This window comes from Ursus americanus, chromosome 19 (genome assembly GCF_024610735.1).
Source record: "Ursus americanus isolate L20-20 chromosome 19, mUrsAme1.1.p, whole genome shotgun sequence".
In the NCBI taxonomy this organism is placed as follows: domain Eukaryota; kingdom Metazoa; phylum Chordata; class Mammalia; order Carnivora; family Ursidae; genus Ursus; species Ursus americanus.
The window spans coordinates 54,191,672-54,205,189 of record NC_142145.1 but is presented as its reverse complement, the minus strand read 5'-3'; the positions used below and the strand labels follow the sequence as shown (position 1 = coordinate 54,205,189).

General features: G+C 45.8%; 1 protein-coding gene across 2 annotated transcripts in view; it reads left to right on the top strand.

Moving 5' to 3' along the window:
* The window catches only part of LAMA1 (laminin subunit alpha 1), a 159,295-nt gene that overhangs the window by 104,103 nt on the left and 41,674 nt on the right, over positions 1-13,518 (top strand). For both annotated transcript variants that reach the window (XM_045781938.2, XM_087869967.1), the window contains exons 31-36: positions 717-803; positions 1,085-1,278; positions 1,784-1,926; positions 3,781-3,870; positions 5,334-5,445; positions 6,930-7,092. In XM_045781938.2, coding sequence (XP_045637894.2) covers positions 717-803; positions 1,085-1,278; positions 1,784-1,926; positions 3,781-3,870; positions 5,334-5,445; positions 6,930-7,092 — 789 coding nt within the window. The remainder of the gene's footprint in view (positions 1-716; positions 804-1,084; positions 1,279-1,783; positions 1,927-3,780; positions 3,871-5,333; positions 5,446-6,929; positions 7,093-13,518) is intronic.

Sequence of the window (13,518 nt, the reverse complement as noted above, 5' to 3'; positions counted from 1 at the left end):
CCATCGGAGCCTCTAGATGGCGCAAGGCGCATTGATAATTTAAAATGCGGAGGCAAAGGTGGTGGAAAGGAATGAGCCAAAAGCTGAATGCCTGACGGAGGGGATCTGAGAGGACTATTACATTTTGAGTGGCTCTGTCATTTTGCATCACACGGCTCCCTGCCTTTAGGTTCGTTTATCTTCAGATCGCAGCCTCCCCGTGTGTAGGCCTTCGCCTGCTGTTCCTCCTTGCCTCCACTCCCGCCAATCACCAGTGTGGGTCCAGCTGCGCCTTTCCGTGCTCGCTCATGGTCTTGTACGGCTTGCCAGTCCCCTTTCCATCTCATGAGCCAGGTGATAATGCCCTGAATAGCAGAACAAGACCCTTTCTACCTGGAAAGCTTTCTTGTTGGCGACTAATTCGTTGTCATGTGTGCGATCGTGCAGCTTAGCTACAATCTGTCGATTCTTCCCCTCCGCGCACACGGTTGTCACTGGACGGGTGTGCAGTGAGTATCTTTCGGATACGAGAGATGCACATGCTGGTCTGGATCACGTGGCTGTTTTCCTTCTTTTCGCCCCCACTAGATTGTCAGCCCTGAAAAGGCCGTCTGTCTGGTGTAATCCCTTCACTTTCAGAGCAGTATCGTGTATCCTAACAGTAATGAATAAGTCGCATAAGGGAGATTTGAAGTTGTAGATCTGAGAATTCAAAACACGATTTTTTTTCCTTCTAGTTTCAGCCCCACTTGCGTCTTGGAAGGTGATGCGGATTTCCGCTGCGACGCCTGCGTTCTGGGCTACGAAGGACAGTACTGCGAAAGGTACGCTGGGGGGCGCCACACGGAAGTCACTGCGGAGCCTCCGCGGCGTTCCTACAGACCCGGCGTATTTACTAACCTGATGTGGGAGACTTTACCAGTTTGGATGTGCCTGACGGATACGGGATCTTACTACTTATGCTGAGCCAGTATCTACATAAAACGTAGAATGAAGTCAATGGGCCCGTGTTCCTTGTATTGCACTTGGCAGAAAAGATCGCTGTCCTTGGTCCGGAGCTGGTGTTGATACTACTGTCCGTACCTGTGTATCTTCCTTTCTGTAGGTGCTCCTCAGGCTATCACGGGAACCCTCGAGCGCCGGGTGGCACCTGCCAGAGGTGTGACTGCAGCCCGCGAGGCTCTGTGCACGGGGACTGCGACCGCAGGTCCGGGCAGTGCGTCTGCAGGCCGGGCGCCACGGGGCTCCGATGCGAGGAATGCGAACCGAGGCATATTCTACTGGAAAGCGATTGCGTTTGTGGGTATTCTCCTCCTCTCAATGTTTAAAGAGCTTTCCCTCTCTCAGTTGTGTTCCTGTTACGGCACCAGCAGGACAAAGTAGGTGTGTCTGCAAACTGTCTGAGGAAAGGACGGACCAGGCTCTGAAAGGAAATGTATTTGGAATTCATTGCCATTGATCCAAGTCAAAGATCCAGAGTGAATGCACTGGGAAGGTCCGAGCGGTAGAAGAAAGCACGCACCAGGCCTGGGATCCTCGCTGGGCATCAGTTCTTTCTTTCTGCGGGACCCCGGGGAAGTGACCGATCTGATTTGAGGTTCAGTGCTATCGTTTGAGAATAAGCTCAGTATTTGCTCCTTACCTCCCGGCACACAGGCGGTGGGGGAATGAGACCGGATATGGTTCGTGCAGTCCTCTTTCCGTGCTCTGCTCGTGGACATTACTCCTGCAAAATGGCTTGTGCAAATCCATGAGAAAATGTGCACACCACTTTGCATTGACTTCAACTTTCTTTTTCTTCTAGCTTGTGATGATGAGTGTGTAGGCGTGCTGCTGAATGACTTAGGGAATATTGACGACACCATCCTCTCTGTGAACCTCACTGGCATTATCCCTGTCCCACATGGAATTTTGTCAACTCTGGAAAATACAACGAAATCTCTCCGGGTAGGTATTGGGAATACAGAGATTGGTAGAAACCTATGTCCCTGAGAGATTGGGGGGGGTGGGGCAGGAGCAGGGTTCTGTCATTCTGTCTGTCCTCTCACCAGTGTGGGAGCCTCATTCCTGGTGTCCGGGCTTCTCTGCAGTGTGACTGGGGACTCCATCCCCACGCTAACCTGTTCCCCTGTGGGACTGCTCTAATTGTTCAGGAGTTGTGCCGTAGATGTCTCCTGTAAATTCCTCCCAACTGTCCTTCTGCCTTTGAGATAAGACAGGGTCCGCTCACTCCTCTTTATGACAGACCTTTGGATATTTGAGAGCAGCTGTCCTAATACAAATACAGGAGGGGGAAAAAGTGACAACATGGATGGTATCTTCTTTAATGCTGGAACATGCTACAGATCAAGTGTTTTCTGTAAATGCATTATTCTTAACTGGATTTGTAAGCCATGAAAGTTTCTCTTCCCTAGAAGTCCATCTAAAATTTTCTGGGGGTAAATCATAGTTTTATGTTTAGTCACACAGGGTCTGGGTCCAAACAAGGGGTGGGAAGGTAAGAAATTGGCTTCGTAGACAGCATTCTACTGTAAGCATTTTTATTTCTAATTGGAAAAATGAGATTCTTAATTTTGCCTAAAACCTTTACATTAGAATTTGAGATAATCAATTCACTGTGTCATGTGGTAATAAAAAGGGTAGTCATTCCTGAATGCCTTTTTTTAGATAAAAGCTTTTCTTAGATTTAACATTTCCTTTGGCGTGGGTGTGTGAATCTGGCTCCTTCAACCATCCATTCTTGTTTACAGTGGTCTTTTCTCTATAGACATAATGGCCATAAAGAAAGGTTAGGGATGTTTTTTATATTATTTTTCCTCAAATGGAAAAAAATGTTTTTGAAAGACAAAAAATTCTCAAAAAAAATTCTTTAAAATTTAAATTTCCACTCACTATGGACTCAAACAATACTATATTTTAAATTTATCAAGTAAGATAAATACTTAATTTAATTTTTTACTCTTTGATATTTAAACCACTTTGTCAATTTTTTTTGGATTTATTTATTTTATAGAGAGCAGGGGAGGGGCAGAGAGACCGAGGAAGAGAGAGAATCCTAAGCAGGCCCCACACCCAGCAGGGAGCCCAATGAGGGGCTTGATCTCAGAATCTCGAGAAGATGACCTGAGCTGAAAATCAATAGTCAGACACCCAACCAACTGAGCTACCCCGGCGCCCCCACTTTGTCAAATTTTTTGAAGCAACTTTTTATCTTTATGTGGAGTATGCAGGTGAACTCTTAAACTGTCCCTTGTTTCCACCTACACAGCCTCCGTGGGCAACTTGCTTAACTCCCCTGACCCTTCACGATAATACAGCCCCTTCCCAGGCTCATTATAAGGCTTACATAAAATCATATAAGTAACAAAATCAGAGGAGAGTTAGCATAAATTAAGCACTTAATTGTTAGGAATCATAAAGGCTTTTCTTTATATAATACTTTTGTATTTAGCCCAGGAAGCACTTTTTTTTTAAGGTGTTAGCAATTATAGTGAAAACTTATGTGACTCTGATGTTGAAATTAAACCAGACTTACCCAAGAACTGCAGCAATATCAGGTTGTGCATAACACACCACACTTTAAGTTCGTATCTGTATAGGAAATGTAATGCAAAACAACGACAATACAGAGACACATTACTATAATCAACACTTAAGTAAATGTGATTCGTTTTATTTCTTAATGCGATTTCAAGGAAAGAAGAATTTCTTTCTGTGAACAACAACAACAACAAAAGTGATTCTTAGTCAAGAGCCTGCAAATTGATTTTGAAGCGCTGTAATTTGCTTTGTTCTTTTTAGGAAGCATTATTAAAAGAAAATCCACAGAAGGAGCTGGCAAAAGATCAGCTTGAAGGTGTTGCAGAACAAACAGACCATCTGCTAAGGGAGGTAAATTCTTCACCTAGAGGGCCCGCTCCCCACCCAGCCCTTGAAAGCAATTGCATTGGGGCGGTCTGGAAGGTTCTATTAAATCAGGGCAGCCTCTTCCTCCCGGGAGCAATGCTCCAGGTACTTTGTCACCAAATTGGTTTTCACCCTGCCAGTTTCTGTGCTTTAGTGGGAAGAGAATCCTGACTTAATTTCTACTGTCACCTGCCGAGGGAAGAATCGCCAGGCAGTGCGCCATCAGCCTCCCGTTTCCTCCCGTGAACCGAGGGGCTGGCGGGTGTGTGGTCTCTGAGCAACACTCAGGCCTCGGGCCACATGCTGCTGATTCGTGCAGTTTGAATGTCAAGTGAGCCTGTTTGGCTCACTTGAAGAGAATTATTTATTCTGTTCAGCCCAGGCCAGATGAATGGTTTTTGCCACCCAGAAAAGAATGTCCTCATTCGCAGATGGTAAGGGAGGCCTATTGTCAAATTTATAATTTTCACTTTTGAATTTCACGTGTGTGTTTGCACACCCACACCTATGTGTGTGTAAGTAGATACATATACGATAGTGTATGTATACTATTGCATCTATATATATCTAGTCTCTGTCTCTCAATGCACACACACACACACACACACACACACACTCATACACCCTAAAGTATTAGGTTGGCTCCTGTTAATTTAGAATTAAGGATGGTTTGGAAAGAGTTTAAGGGTTTAAATGTGGCTTTAAGTACCTCAGTGAGTGAACATTTGGTAGGGAATGATAAGCTGATTAAAATAAATCCCTATCCATTAAAGAAGATTCTCTTTGGATTTTGACTAGGAAACACTTTTAGAACTAGACTAGCTCCTTTACGCTCCTGAAAATTACAAACAACCTTTCCTTTTACAAATTACAACATTCCGAATAAAAATAACAGCAGAGGGCAGCTAAGGCTGTGCCCTTGGGCTGCCGGCCTTACAGACATCACGGCACCTTATCCTCCTCAAGCCACGTGGGGTAAGGGTTGATCTTACTCCGTATCATCAATGAGGCCCGGGCACTGCTAGGTCTCCAGCCTGGTTGGATCAGGCCCGAAACCCAGTTTGCCTGACTCCATGTTCTTCACTCCTCGACTAAATTCTCATGCTCCATACAAATTAGCAAGATTGTGCTTTCAATATTCTGTCTCCTTGGGTCCTAAAATGAATATAAGGTCTTCACAATAGACATGGTGGGAGTTTGTGGTTTGATAGCCAGCTAGGCTCTTTAAAAAAAGATAGCATCTTTTCTCACACAGAGTGAGTAGTAAATTCTTTCATTAACCCCTTAGTCAATTTCCACCCGGAAATAGTCACCTTGGCTTACGTGATGCAGCGTAAGCTCCACTCCAGACGCTGGGACGTATTTTGTTGCTTCCAAGAGACAACTGGAACATCAACGCTTGCATATTAGTCCAAGTCAGACTAACCTGGGCCTTTATGTTCTGTCAGCTCGCTAGAGTGTTAACAAGTAGCCAGAATGTAACCAGGGCGACTGAAGGAATCCTCAACAAGAGTCAAGACCTCATGACGTTTACTGAGAAGCTGCAGATAAATATTCAAGGTAGTGTGCTCAGTGTCTGGTTTGGGCTCAGTGTCTGGTTTGGGCCTCTTTGCTAGGAAAAGCTCCATTCACTTTATTAAACGTAGGAATAGATGTGTGTGACTTGCGCTAGACTTCCCAGAGCCAACGGCCTGGAATATTCCATAGTTGGGGATCCTGAATTGTCTGGATCATAGTCTTGCATTGAGAGTTTTGTCTTTACAACAAATGGACGCTTTCTTTATTTTCTTCCTAGTGCCTTATACTTAGTTCCTAAGGATCAAGTAGACATGGTGCCTCCCCATCTGCTAGGAATTTGTCAGATTAACACTTATTAAGTAGAGCACAGGGTGTTGGATAGTGATCCAGACTCCCACAACAGACCACAAGAGAAAATGAAATACGGAAGTTTATTATTCACACATCCAGAAGGAAGTACCCGCCATGCCTTGAGGGGCCACACAGGGAAGGTCAAGGCGGGGTGCAGGCAATGAGAGAGAGACAGAAAGATGGGACCTGGGGCACAGGACTTTATTGAGGTTCTTTGGTGGAGTCTTTTGGGGTCCCAGGCTAAGGCTGGTCAATCAAACCAGAACAGGAGGGTTTGGGTAAGCCCCACAGAAGTCTGACCGAAGAGGCCTTATTGGCAGAAGGCCCTGGGGGCAGGGGAGGCTGTTGGACACAAGTGCTCTTGGGAAAGTCGTAACAAGAACTGACATTTGCTCGTGACCCTGCCATGGCTGTCTAAGGCACAGGCTTGCATGAGGAGCTACTGCCCAGGTTAAGGTCACTGCAGGATGCTTGGCCAAACAAAATGGACTCCAAGGGAGCGACACCATGGAGTGTAGCTGAGCTAAGCTCTCAACACCCACCCCTTTGCCCAGAATTGGAGCTGACAGGATTTGGGGCTTCAGTGTGGTCCCAAAGTATACCCACAGTATTAGAGTAACTTAGTCCTACTCGACTGGGGTGTCTCACCTGATCTGGCTTTTAGAGCGCCATTTTCAGCTTCTGGCTCCCAGAAACATACCCTTGTTTTTCTTGCTGGATTAGTGTAAGGATATAAAAGGTACAGAATCCAATACAAATCAGGCTTTCTAGGGCCCAAGGTAAGGAAATTATTAGAACAAATAATGTGTTTACTAAAAAGAGTAGTATTGAGTATTGGTGGTTCATTCATGCCGTAAGTATTTACCGAGTGCTTCTATGTGCAAATGTTTATGGCAGGGTCAGGAAAGGCTGAGGTAAACATGGCAACCACAGCCCTTATGAGTTTAGGGATACTGGGGCAGACCAACATTAAATCAACCAGTAATCTCAAGTCCATGAGTATTTCGATAAGGGACAACCAGAGTCCATTGGGATATATGGGCTGGCCTGCCCTGAGGTTCAACCCAATTTGGGTGAACAAAGCTGGCCTCACTGAAGAAGATTCTAAGTTTTTCCATTTTAGTGCTGTCCACTTTTGAGAGACTTGTTACATGATTAATGACTTGTCTCCATAGAAATTATTGAAAAAGCAGCAACTCTAAATCAGACCTTGGATGAAGACTTCCAGCTACCCAGCTCCACTCTTCAGAATATGCAAAGGAATATTACATCTTTGCTGGAAATCATACAGAAAAGGCATTTCAAGCAGTTACACCAAAATGCCATACAGGAACTCAAGTAAGTTTCTGAATACCATTCATGGCACAATCAGAGGTAGGAGCTTGAATGCTGAGGGGAGGGAGTCGTGTGCGAGGAGCAGAAGGAAAGAACACTCTCAGTGGGGGCAGAATGTCCTAAAGACAGAGGAACGATTGTCAAATAAATGAAGTGATGGGTGCAAGCCACTCTCAACAGAGAAAAATACAGTCGGTGCCAATCTATCTATCTTTGTGCCATAGGCTTGGGTTTCCCTGTGACTTCGAACGACATTTCTACCTAGCACAAACAAAAGGACCTCATGATGCTGTATTTATTGAAGATCAAGCATAATGCAGTAAATTGTCATGGAAGAAAATACAGTTTAGTGGCTATTCCCTGGGCTGTAAGCTCTAAGACAGATTGACATTATGCCGGAATGATTTAGCTCCGTTGTTCAAACTCTCACGGAAAACCACCAGGTGAAGGGACAGATCAGAGAATTGTGAGATATGCTCACGAGGCGCTTGTATTTCCTTTTGGGCTTTTCTCTTAGTATTTTCACAGTTATTACTTGATGTAACGTAGCACAAGCCGCCTTTCTTCTGGGTTGTGATAAATATCGTCAGTAGGGTTTACACAGTTATACGATATGCCCTCATAGCTCCATTCCCTGTAGTGTGATGTTAAACCTATATTAATATATTTTGCTATTTTAAATGTTGTGATGTACATTTTAGACAAAAATGTCTTTTTTCCTCTATTTTACACTATCATCTTATTAGGGTAGATAATAAGAGGTGAAATCATAGAATTTGCATTTTGAAGACTCCTGACTTGCGTTTCCAAATTATTTTCTAAAGATTTAAAATGATTCCATTACACTCCCACTGGCAACACACTGCAAATTGAGCTTATGTCTTTCTTCATCATTGAATATGATTTTTGACATTGTTGTTGATTTGTTAGGTGAAAAACAAACGTCAGAGGGCATATGGAGAGAGAACTAGTAAAATAATCACTAGAACAGTGGTTAGGGCCCAGAACTAATCATGAAACACCACAAGGGAAGATGAGAGGGGGGCAAGGTCCCAGGAAATGAGGAAGAGGGCCGCCATCTTGGAGCACCTGCTCTGGGCTGGGGGAGGGCACAGGGTTCACTTCTCTCATCTTGACACACAATCCTCTCAGCTGCTTTGGGAGGTGGGGGAGGAGCTAGCCGGGGAAACAGGCCCAGAGACTCTAAGTACCTTGCCCGATGTTAAACCTCCAGGATAATACGAAACCAGAACACACACCTCAATCTGTGCCACTCTAAACCCTATGATTTTCCAACCCAACACAGAAGGGAGAAACACTGGAGACCCAGTCCAGAAAAGACAGGTGGGCAGAGTTTCAGTGGCCAGGTCAGAGACCTCCACTAATCATGTTCCCCATCATGTTCCCCTGACCCTGACCTCTAGTGGGCACTCTCCCTTCACCTGAAATGCATGACAGAAGTAGGCTGGAGGGAAGGCGGTTCACCCCTCCATGCAGGTCTTCCCAGGACCCACCATTCTTGAGGTGGTTACCCCAGGCTCAGCACGGCTGCACTGTGCTTCCCAACCATCCTTAGCTCCCCGCTGCCTCCAGGACTATGTATAGATGTCGTGTATTTGATTCCAGCTCCATCCATCTCCAGCTTGCCCAGGCTCCCTGGCTGCTCCCACTGCTTCCTGCCCCCCACTCATTGTGTGTCCTCTCGTTGTTCCTTCCCTTGGCTGCACACCAGTCTTATTAAAGATGGAGGAGCTTATTAAAGAGGAAGATCCCCTGGAGATTCTTGGGAATCATTTGTGGGGCTGTCCTCTCCTACCATTACTCTTCCACAGTCAGTTTGTTCGTTCATTCATTCATTCATTCATTCATCAAATGGATTGAGTCCTCAGGTGACAGGCATTGTGCTAGGAGTTGGGGACACAAAAGAGAACAGAGCCTTCCTGCCCACTTGGAGCTCGTAGCCCAATTGGAAGGAGTTCGTTTTCTTTTTTTTTTTTTAATTTCTTTTATTAAGTTCTTTAAAAGCCAATAGGCTATTTTTTTTTTCTTAATAATGATTTTTTATTTTATTATGTTAGTCACCATACAGTACATCCCCGGTTTCCAATGTAAGGCTCGATGATTCATTAGTTGTGTATAACACCCAGTGCACCATGCAATACGTGCCCTCCTTACTACCCATCACCAGTCTATCCCATCCCCCACCCCCCTCCCCTCTGTAGCCCTCAGTTTGTTTCTCATAGTCCATAGTCTCTCATGTTTCATTCCCCCTTCTGATTACCCCCCTTTCTTTATCCCTTTCTTCCCCTACTGATCATCCTAGTTCTTATGTTCCATAGATGAGAGAAATCATATGATAGTTGTCTTTCTCTGCTTGACTTATTTCACTTAGCATTATCTCCTCCAGTGCCGTCCATGTTGTAGCAAATGTTGAGAACTCGTTCTTTATGATAGCTGATAGATCTTGGATACCAGTCCTTTATCTGTAGTGTCATTTGCAAATATATTCTCCCATTCCGTGGGCTACCTCTTAGTTTTTCTGACTGTTTCCTTGGCTGTGCAGAAACTTTTAATCTTGATGAAGTCCCATAAATCCATTTTATCTTTTGTTTCTCTTGCCTTTGGGGATGTATCATGAAAAAGGTTGCTTTGGCCGATGTCGTAGAGGTTGCTACCTATGTTCTCCTCTAGAATTTTGATGGATTCCTGTCTCACATCGAGGTCTTTCATCCATTTGGAGTTTATTTTTGTGTATGGTGTGAGATAGTGGTCAAGTTTCATTCTTTTGCATGTAGCTGTCCAATTTTCCCAGCACCATTTATTGAAGAGACTGTCTTTTTCCCACCGGATGTTTTTTCCTGCTTTATCAAATATTAGTTGTCCAAAGAGCCGAGGGTCCATTTCTGGGCTCTCTATTCTGTTAGAATAGCATGAGTATTCTCTGGTTCTGGGGTGTAGTGTTCTATATATATCTATGAGGTCCAACTCGTCGAGTATGGCATTCAAAGCCTTTGATTCTTTGCTTAGTTTTTGCCAGGGTGTTCTGTCTATTTCTGAGAGTGGAGTGTTGAGGTCCCCTACTATTAATGTATTTTTATTTATATGTCTCTTTATTCTGGTTAAGAGTTGGCTTGTGTATCTTGCTGCTCCCCTGTTGGGGGCATATATATTTATAATTGTCATATCCACTTGTTGAATACTTCCTTTAAGAATAATATAGTGCCCTTCTGCGTCTCTAACTATAGTCTGTAGTTTAAAATCCAATTTATCTGATATGAGAATTGCTACCCCAGCTTTCTTTTGAGGTCCATTTGCGTGAAAGATGGTACCCCATCCCCTTACTCTCAGTCTGAATGCATCTTTGGGTTCGAAATGAGTCTCTTGTAGACAGCAAATGGATGGGTCATTTCTTTTTATCCAATCTGCAACCCTGTGGCGTTTTATGGGAGAATTTAAGCCATTAATATTAAGACTGAGTACTGAGAGATATGCTTTTAATGATGCCATGTTGCCAGTAAAGTCTTTGTTTGTATTGGCTGTGACTTTCTGTTCTGTATCACTCTTGGGGCCTTTTTACTTTTATAGAACCTTCCGTAATATCTCCTGTAGAGCTGGTTTCGTGGTTACGAAATTGGTTAGTGACCGGCGATTCTGAAATGTCTTTATTTCTCCATAAATTCTGAATGACAGCCTTGCTGGATAAAGGATCCTTGGCTGCATGTTTTTCTCTGAAAGAGCTTTAAATATGCTCCCCCAACCCTTTCTCTCATTCCAGGTCTGTGTAGACAGGTCTGACGTAATTCTGATGCCTTTGCCTTGGTATGTGAGAAATTTCTTTGCCCTGGCCGCTTTCAATACCGTATCCTTGGATCTAATATTTGCAGAATGCACTATGACGTGACGTGGTGTAGGTTTGTCGTGGTTGAGCTTGGGAGGGGTCCTCTTTGCCTCTTGGACACGAATGTTTGTTTCCCTTGCTAGACTAGGGAAGTTTTCAGCTACAATTTGTTCAAATATCTCTTCTAGACCTCTGTTTTTCTCCACCCCCTCGGGGATGCCGATGATTCTAACATTGGATCGTTTCATTGAGTCAATAATCTCCCGTAACCTACATTCGTGGGCGTGGATTTTTTTAAGACCATCTTCTATTTTCATTTTTTCCTCTATTAACCCATCCTCCAATTCGCTAACCCTTTCCTCTGCTTCGGTGACCCTGGCCGTCAGAGCCTCTAGTTTTGCCTGCATTTGGCTCATAGAATTTTTAATTTCTGTCAAATTCGCTCTCATTTCTGTCCTTAGGGATTCTATATTCTCAGTAACCTTTCGTTAATACTTTTTTCAATTCTGCTCATCATTTTGACCATCGTTACTCTGAATTCCATTTCTGATAATTTGGTTACATCCATATCCATTATTTCTGTGGCAGAGGCCACAGAATCACTGTCTTTTCTTTGCTGGGGGGGGAGGGCTTCTCCTCTTGTCATTCTGATGAGGAGAGGTTGCGGGGTTTCCAGAGCCCAAATTCTTGACTGGGTCCCAGGCCGTGCCCCTTGTTTTATAGGGATCTTAGGGGTGTGGGCTTCTTCTTTAAAGATTTTATTTATTTATTTATTTATTTATTTATTTATTTATTTATTTATTTATTTATGTGGCAGAGAGCCAACCAGTGAGAGAGGAAGAAGCAGGCTCCCAGCGGAGGAGCCCGATGAGGGACTCCTTTCCGGAACGCCGGGATTATGCCCTAAGCTGACGACAGGCGCTCAATGACTGCGCCACCCAGGCGCCCGGGTTGTGGGCTTCTTGATTTTTCAGCCTGCCTTCTGTGTTCTGGGGGAGGGGCCTGCCGCGCCGATACTCAGGCAACCCTGTTTGGTTAGAGTCTCCGCGTCCCCTGCGAGGGGGGATGGGGATGGGCACGCTGTGAGCCGGTATTTCCAGGCTTTTGTTCTCTGGCGGCTTTCCCTGGCGGCCGGCTATGCCTCTTCTGAGGGTCAGAGCAGCAGAGGCTGCATTGTCGCAGAACAGAGGGATTGCGGCCCGTTCTCCACTGATATTCTGGCCACTTTAACTCTGTTACTGTTGGTGCTGCTCAACCCTGCAGCGTCCCGGGATGTGCGCCCCACACCCGGCGTCCCAGCCCTCACTTCCAGGGCTGGTGCGTCTCTGTCCTTTGTGTTTCTAATGCCGCCAGCCGCCAGCCGCCCCCGCGCGCTCCCGGGTCTCCCGGTCTCAGTCTGGATCCCGTGAGCACACCAGGATTCCGGAGTTCCGTGAGAAGCCTGGTGGCGTGCACACCCGGTTCAGGGTCTCAGTCTGCTGTTTCGCGGGTGCCGACCGCGAGTCCGCCCGCTCCCCCGTGCAGGTGGCCCGCCAACCGCCAGCCGCCCTGCGCGCGCTCCAGAAGCTCCTGGTCTCCGTCTGGATCCCGTGAGCACACTGGGATTCAGGAATTCCGCGAGATGCCTGGTGGCGTGCGCACCTGGTTCAGGGTCTCAGTCTGCTGTTTCGCGGGTGTTGACCGCGAGTCCGCCCGCTCCCCCGTGCAGGTGGCCTGCCAGCTGCCAGCTGCCCCGCATGCGCTCCGGGAGCTCCCGGTCTCAGTCTGGATCCCCTGAGCACACCGGGATTCCGGTGTTCCGTGAGATGCCTGGTGGCGCGCGCTCCCGGCTCACCGGTCTCAGTCTGCTGTCTCGCAGGTGCCCTCTGTGTGTCCCCCCGCTCCCCCGTGCAGGTGGCTGCCGCTTCCCGGAGCCCGAACGCGGCGGCTCCCTCCCCCTTCCGTTTATCTTCCGATATCTGTGCCCGGTTTCACGGCTCCCCGCTTCGTACCTCAATACTCAGCGCTGGAGATGTTCATTTGTAGAGATCCAGATGTATCTTCCTGCGTCTCAGGCTGGTTCCGTGGATGTTTAGGCTGGTCTGGTACCTATCCAGCTCGACTCAGGGGACTGGCTGAAAAAGGGGTCCCCTACTCCTCCGCCATCTTAACTCCCCATCAGGAGTTCGTTTTCTAACTAGCATTTGCGAGAAAGGGGAGAAGGCAGGGTGGCCCTTCTCCCACCATATTCCCTTCGCACCCCCCACCTGCCTCACCTGCTAGGCCCTCTACCACCCTTTCTCTGTTGTAGCTCTTATGTTTCTATTTGGAATAAAGTTATCCAGAGGATTGCTGATCTCTCTTTAACTTGTAAGTGAAATCATTACTAAAGATACCTTTTATTTAAAAAAAAAATTAAGAGTTTAAAATGTGTTCTCTGCCCCCTCTTTCCTATTTTCTATAGATAATCCCTGTGTATTTATGCCATTTCAAATTTCATGGATTATTTTAGGAATTATGTATCTGCTTTTTTTATCATAACTTGGAAAACTGCCTGTTTATCCTGAAGTACAGCATTCTTATAGGTGAGACTATTTACCACAGCTTCCAAT